This window comes from Poecilia reticulata, chromosome 14 (assembly GCF_904066995.2).
Source record: "Poecilia reticulata chromosome 14, P_reticulata-male-v2, whole genome shotgun sequence".
Classification (NCBI taxonomy): Eukaryota; Metazoa; Chordata; class Actinopteri; order Cyprinodontiformes; family Poeciliidae; genus Poecilia; species Poecilia reticulata.
The window spans coordinates 4157139-4164212 of NC_088843.1; the positions used below are offsets into that span (position 1 = coordinate 4157139).

A 7074-nucleotide genomic window follows, 5' to 3' on the forward strand; every position below is an offset into this window, starting at 1 on the left:
TAACAAGAAATTAGTCTCCCTTTTATCCCCTCCCACAAAGGTGAACCCAATTACAGCTCATCAGCTCCTCACAGCAGCAGCAACGCTTCTTGTTCACCACAATAATAATGATTTAAATATTCACTGCAGAACCACGTGATTTACTATGCTAGACATCCACTTATTTAGGCCATTTTCAAACTTTACTCCAAATTTTCAGATTTACAGTCAATAAATTTAACAAGAGAGTGATGCCAAGTGGTTGGACATTATCATTTTTATTTTAAAGACCACACTGGGTTGAATCAGTTTTTTTTTTTATTTATTGAATTTGTGAAAATGACAGTCAGCTATTTACAAAGGCTGTGCAGCAGAAAGTATGAAATCAGTCTTTGGTATGAAATCCAGATTGTACATTTAGTGAGCAAATTTGTCACCAGAAACCAGAATAATTTTAACAAACATGTAAAGAAATTGTTTTTGTTGTTTTGTTAATGAGAGAGTTCAAGCATGGGTTTTGCTTTCCCTCCTCTCTGGGGGTGTTGCAGGGAGCACCCAGCGATAGCAGTCTGCAAAGCTGAGGCTCTTGTCTACTGCACAGCTGGTACAGTAGACGATTCCCAGAGCCAACATCACTACCAGGAACACGCACAGAGGGACGAGAAGAGCCACCAGTAACCAGCTCTTGTCGTGCTTACGTTTTGCATCATCAGATCCGTCTTTAACCGCTGCTGTACTGTTGGTTTCACCTGCACTGTCTATCTTAGGTGTCTCAGCCTCCTCAGTCCCACTAGTGGGCTTCTTTGCAGTTTCAATTACTTTCCGATCATTGGAGTGGCCACTTCCTGTGTGAGCATCATCTTCAATGTTGTTGCCTGATCTCATCTTCTGGGTTGGGGATGGGACTGTCTGGTATTGCCTTGGTGATAAGTGATCCCATTGGTTTAGGTGGTTGTCTGACTGATGAGCCATGTCAGGGGTGAGTCCCTGAGGGGTATCTGTCAGCCAGTTGACATTAAAGTTGACATCAGCTTTGAAATAGGGATCAAGAGTGGACCAGGGAGTATCCTGATCATCGTAAATACTGGGGTCAGGGTTCAGAGTGGAATATTCTCCGTCATAAGTTGAGGGTTGGCAGGTGAGTCCGTTTTTCTTCAGTTCAAAGCCAGGATTACAGCTACACTGGTACCCTCCAACAAAGTTAATACACTCCTGGTTGCAAGGTAAGTACTCCGCGCACTCATCCAAATCTATACATTCTCCTTCACTGTTCGATGTAAAGCCAGGGTTACACAGACAGTTGAAGGAACCCTCAGTGTTCTGACAAGTTCCTTCACAGGTGCCTTCATCCAGGCACTCGTCTATGTCCACACATTCGTCTGTATTGTCTGGCTGGTACCCTGGGTAACAGGTGCAGTGAAATGTGCCTGGAGTGTTGACACAGAGTTGCGGACATGGCTGCTGTTGGCATTCATCCACATCCAAACACTTGTGTCCATCTGGACCTATTTGGTAACCTGGGGGGCAGGTGCAGCGAACGCTCCGAGATGTTATTGAGCAGTCATATTCGCAACCCATATCCACACAGATCCGATTGACTGGGGTCTTGTCTGTGGCAAAAGCAGAATCTGATAGCTCTGGAGGGTCAGTTTGGCTCAGAGGTTCCAGTTTGCAGCTGTAGCCATCTTCATCTAAAATGTAGCCCTCAGAGCAGTAACAGTAATAATCCTCATCCCTGTTCTGGCAGTGCTGCTCACATTCATGCTCACCGCTACACCAGTCCTGAGTTTGTCTGGGTGCACCGGAAGAGCAAAGAGGGGCATCTGTAGACCAACCCACTGTGCCATCATCTCTTTCGATACACAGCGCTGATTCCCTGGAAGGTGCATCTGGATTTGAGCTGTCTGTAGGACATGGCATGTCAACTACAGACCCATAAGGCACATGGGTCAACTGGGTACTTTTGAAATGAAATGGGGTTTCATAGACAGCGGGACCTCCACCCTCATCCTTCAGGGGTGAACACATCATGCTGTAGGTGTACTGGCAAATAAATCCATCCAGTTTCATGACACAGGGACCTTCAGCCCAACGGAAATTCTCGCCGCTCTCTCCTGCGCCGTCAGACGTATGCGCAGTCATGGCCACACAGCGAGGTACTGCACAAGTGTTGGGCATTTCTTTACGGATCCAGTTGGAGAACTGAGCTTCCTGATTTCCTGTTAGAAGAGAAGGACAAACCCCTAGTTAGTTTTCAGCTTTACTTTTTATCTAACATGCTAGAGTTGTAATTTTATGTTACTTTTTCTGTTGCCCATTTCTTTCACTTCAGGCTCTATGACAGAAAATTGCCAACATAACCTTTGTCTGGCTTTTAATTTTCCAACAAATTAATCCAACTGCATTTTAAAAGAATATTTCTGCACGCTTTGGGCCCATTGGTGTTACTGATGTGGGACACATTCTGCAAGAGTGAGAGTCATATATTTTTTTACCACTAGATGTCGCCCATATAAAAAAATAAGTCTAAGGTGAAGCTTAAAATGCAATCATTTATGTGGGATCAGGGCTTTTTTTGTCCCCCTATTTCCATTCAGGGAGATAGAAACTGTTTCTCTTAACAAATTGGGAGAAATTGATTAACTAAGCAGGATTTAAACAGATGCTCTTTAAATAGTGCATCTGTATATAGTGGTGTATTTATAACATAAAGACTCATTTGGATCAGTCATTTTCAGTCATCATGTGTCATTTTGCATTATTAAAACCAGAAAAGTCTGCATGGCGAGACGCTGAAATGAGTACGTTTGAATTGTTTACTCATGACGGCATCATGGAAGTAAACAGATTGTACAACTCTTAAAAACTGGATGCCCTTCTCTACCAGGAGAGGCACATCTGTTTTCTGTCAGTGTGTATAATGACTAAATCAGACTGGGTGAGTAACAATGGGGTCAAAAAGAGTAAAAATCTTCAAGTTGCGCCCAGTCTGTCTGAGAAATAAAAGAAGATAATGGATTAACCATACAAGGAGCCCATAGCTCAGCCAACTGACTTCACTGTCAATTTCTGACAGGATGGGGTGTGGCAAATTGGTTCATTACCACTAGGCTGCTTACCAGTAGCAAGGCATGCAAAATTTTAAAAAGTATTTAAAGTCCTTTTAATGATATGCCAAATGTGTTTTCACTGCATGTATTGTGAGGAGCATAGACTATAGTGCTACTCATGGCTATTACTAAGGTAAAACTGCAGGAGACTAAAACGACTGGTTCTAGTCAGCTTTTTGATTAAAACCAACAAAAGGTTAGAGATGTATGCATATTTGAGTAAATTGGGATAATATTGTAGTTCCTGTTGGAATCAAAACTACTACCTCTAGCAAAAAACTTGCAATGCAGTTTCCTCCTTTATGTGTCACTGTCTCCAGAAAGAATAAACTGGATTTGGTCAAACTAGGAATCAGCAGGTCAGACCTCTAGAAAAACTTGAACATTTTATGTGCCAATCAGCATTTCTCTGTAGCTATCCATTAAACAAAATGACTGATAAAAAAAAATGAACCAAAATTTGTGAATTGCAAAAGTCAAAAAGGTGAAACTTTGCCTGTGACCCAGATGAATCCTCTGAGTGGTTTTGTGGCTGAACACTGGCGTGGAGGTCGGTGCAGCCCGATCCAGAGACGAAGCCTGGCCCTGGATCCATGCACAACAGTTGCTGACAGCAGGTTGTGGACCACACCCGCCGCTTCAGGAGTGTACATCGTCACCAGGGTCCCACCTTGATCCAGGCAGGCCTGCCTGGCTTCCCTGAAGGCCTTCTTCTGCAAGAAGACAGCATAACATCCCTCCTGGTTGCAGATGGCGTCCTTCTCGCCCAGCTGGGCTTCAGCTACTTGTTGCTCCCCATCAGGCTCCTTCATTCTCTGGCCCTGGCTCCCAGGAGCCACACAAACTGTCAGCAGCCAGACGATGTACAGGAGAGTCATGCTGCTGCAGCTGCTACTACTCCTTTTGATATTTAGCATTGTCAATAATGCAACAGTGGGATATAACCTAACATGTATATTTTAGCAACTCTTTAACATAAATATCCTAACAATGGAAAAAATTGTTTATCAATCTCTAAAACTGAGCCAAAGTTTAGATTTTTTTCTCAAATCAGAATAGGCATCTGTAAATGATCTTAACCGGAGAAAGACCCCTCCAGTGTAAACCAGACAGACTTTCATTCAAGCTGCCAGAACTGCTGACAATTTAAAGAATTATTTTTTTAAACATGAACAAATCCCTGCATAAACTCCAATTAAATCCTGCAAAATTGAAAATACAGTCCAGTTATCCAGGTTCCAGAAGGAAGGATGAATTGTTCCATATATGAACTCAGTAAATATCCGGAGCAGAAACCCTGTGCTATATCTGATCCCGGCTCCTGCCTCTGCAAGGCTGACGTTCAGACTGAGCATCAGACAGAGAGACAGACTTGGGGAGGACCGAGGTGGGGGTGGAAGGCTACGTAGAGGAAAATTATTGAGGGCAATTGTGTGCTTTTGGAAGAGGGGGCTGGTAAAATGTGTGAGTATCTAAAAGAACACTGGAGAGGATGATGTGTGTGTGTGTGTGTGTGTGTGTGTGTGTGTGTGTGTGTGTGTGTGTGTGTGTGTGTGTGTGTGTGTGTGTGTGTGCGTGTGTGTGTGTGTGTGTGTGTGTGTGTGTGTGTGTTGGGAAGCTGGGGGTGAATGGGGTAGCTGGAGAATTGAAAGCCCTCAGGAAGCTATGAAAACCATATGATGATGCTCTGTCCTATATGCACACACATAAACACAAAGAGTTTTTGCTGCAAAACATCAGAGCGTGTTAAAAAGTGTCAGTCAGCTTCGGTAGATAATGAAATTCTGTTGCCCTTCTTCCTTGTTATCCAGACTTTTGATCATCTCTAATGTCTCTTAGTTTTTCTTCACTGATTTTGCCTTAATTTCTTTACATTCCCTTCAGAAACTTTTTCTCACTCCTCCTCTTCTGTCTTTTTCACTCTCTCTCTTTTGGTCCATGACAGCTGGAAGTTTTTACTGCTCAATGGAAACATTATGGAGCAGGAATACCTGTTGAAATGTGCACACTGTGTGGGTGACTTCATTCTCTTGCTGGTAAAAATTAACTCCACAGAGGCATAGATGTTAATGTACGTTCCTCAGTGCGTGTGCACGCGCGCGTGTGTGTGTGTGTGTGTGTGTGTGTGTGTGAGTGTGTGAGTATAACTTGGGGGCAAATGGAAGAGAGGAAACAGGAAATGCCAGATGTGCATCAGCTTGACCTCTCCATGACTAGGGAGCAGGAGTGACCTGTGGGGTGCACCTCCGCTGACGCCACACTATTCAACACCATCAACAACATTGCGGGAAGTCAAACAGTGGATTTGCATTTTTCCTAAGAAAACTCGAATCTCTTTATTTTTTCTTCTGCCTGAGTGAAAAGTAAAGCTGGAAAATATTAAATGAAACCAATAGCTGTGACCTGAGCCTTGAAGGGAACTGGAAGCTGCATGTTAAAGTTAGCAGTACCCAGCAAAAGCAAACTTGTTCCAACCACCAACAGCAATGTCTTTTATTAGGATTCAGTGTTCTAGATCAACAAAATATCGTGCATATTTAGTTTTTTTTTCCAAACAAAATTCATAAAAGGGTGCCAGTCATTTTATTCACCCAATTTGAGTCAGCACTTTGTAGAACCACAACTTGCCACAGTTGCAGCTTTTAAAGCTTTTTGCTGTGTCATTTCTCCATTAGCTTTGTGCATATAGAGGCTAAAAATAATACAAATTATTTGCAAAGCTGCTCCAACACAGACAGATGAGATGGAGAACTTCGATTTTAGTCATTCCATTGAAGCTTTGGTTGGAGGTTTCCTGTTTTCCTGTTGGAAGATGAGCCTCCACCCAAATTCAAGTCTTTTGCAGCCTCACAGATTTTCATCCGTTATCTTGTATTTATCTTGTATTTAGCTTCATCAGCTCTGCCCTGCTGGTGAGAAACTGTACAACGATCCCACTAGAGTGGGCTGCATGAGTTTTTATCATGATATTTTGTGGTTCTTATTATAATAAAGTATTAACAACTTATTTTCAGTATTTTCAGGCAGCTGTGACTGCATGTCACTATAAACACAAACATCACTCTTAAAAAAACAGCCATTCAGGACTTGATTGACATAAAAAGTGGACTTTTTCTCACTAAACTGCACACAGTACCGCCCTGCTGACCAGCCTGTTGATTTAGGTGGCCCACTACATCTTGGCAGTTGTGCTCTTTGCATTTCCAAGGTGCTTGATTAAATGTTCAAAGTCTAGGGTATCGTTTTAGAACATCACCATGCTCTGAACCGCTCCACTTCTTTCTGGCGATGAGTGCAACACATGTGACATTTTCAGATTTTTATTTTTATCCTTAATTTTAAACTGTCAGATGATGCTTTGTCATTTTCCAGTCAGTGATTACCTTGTTTTGGTCTATCATAAAATCCCACTAACATATAAATAAGGTTTCGCAATGTTACAAAACGAGAAAAGGTTAAAGAGATTGTAAAATTAGCAAGCAAACTCAGTGAAAAAAAAGAAAGACTCCATAAAAGATCTTTCTTTTCTCTTTTTGGAAAATGTGACTCAGCCACAACAATAATTGGGGTGACTTAATGCCAGTTTGACCCAGTAGTTCTGATAGCAACAGATGTGTCAGGCAAATTACAAACTCACAGCACAAAGTCACTCGCTCAGCCTTGTAACAAAAGACGATAGGGTGGAAAAGTAATGCATTAAGTGCAGCCGGAGCATTTATTAACCACAGCTGAACTTGGACGCCTGTGCAGATGAGCTGGCTGGATGTGGTGTGTTGGTTCTGGCAGACACAATATACACAGTGTTATTATTCGGCAGTCTTTTCCCGTTATGTAACAACCACTGCAGCTAGAGGGAGAACATAAAACCTCTGCATCCTGGAGAACCTCAAGAGCCTTTTGGTCTTCCTGCCCACGTCTTTTAACTGGTCTGTGTTTCTCTTGGACTGCCATCAGACCTTATCATCACCACCTTCTTTCAACTCTT

At 42.5% G+C, this 7074-nt stretch overlaps 1 protein-coding gene across 1 annotated transcript; it reads right to left on the reverse strand.

The window, feature by feature from the left end:
• Nucleotides 1–238: 238 nt before the first annotated feature.
• On the reverse strand, nucleotides 239–4448 carry cd248b (CD248 molecule, endosialin b). Its single transcript, XM_008426983.3, has 2 exons — nucleotides 3586–4448; nucleotides 239–2198 (listed from the first exon to the last, which is right to left on the reverse strand). Exons 1-2 carry the CDS (start codon nucleotides 4004–4006, stop codon nucleotides 484–486), a joined length of 2136 nt encoding a protein of 711 aa, XP_008425205.2. The 5' UTR covers nucleotides 4007–4448; the 3' UTR covers nucleotides 239–483.
• Between the last annotated feature and the right edge of the window lie 2626 nt (nucleotides 4449–7074).

Coding starts and splice junctions, on each gene's coding strand:
- cd248b (XM_008426983.3), bottom strand. CDS start 4,006: ATGCTAAATATCAAAAGGAGTAGTAGCAGCTGCAGCAGCATGACTCTC. Junction 2,199..3,585: donor AGGATTCATCTGGGTCACAG/GCAAAGTTTCAC, acceptor CTCTTCTAACAG/GAAATCAGGAAGCTCAGTTC.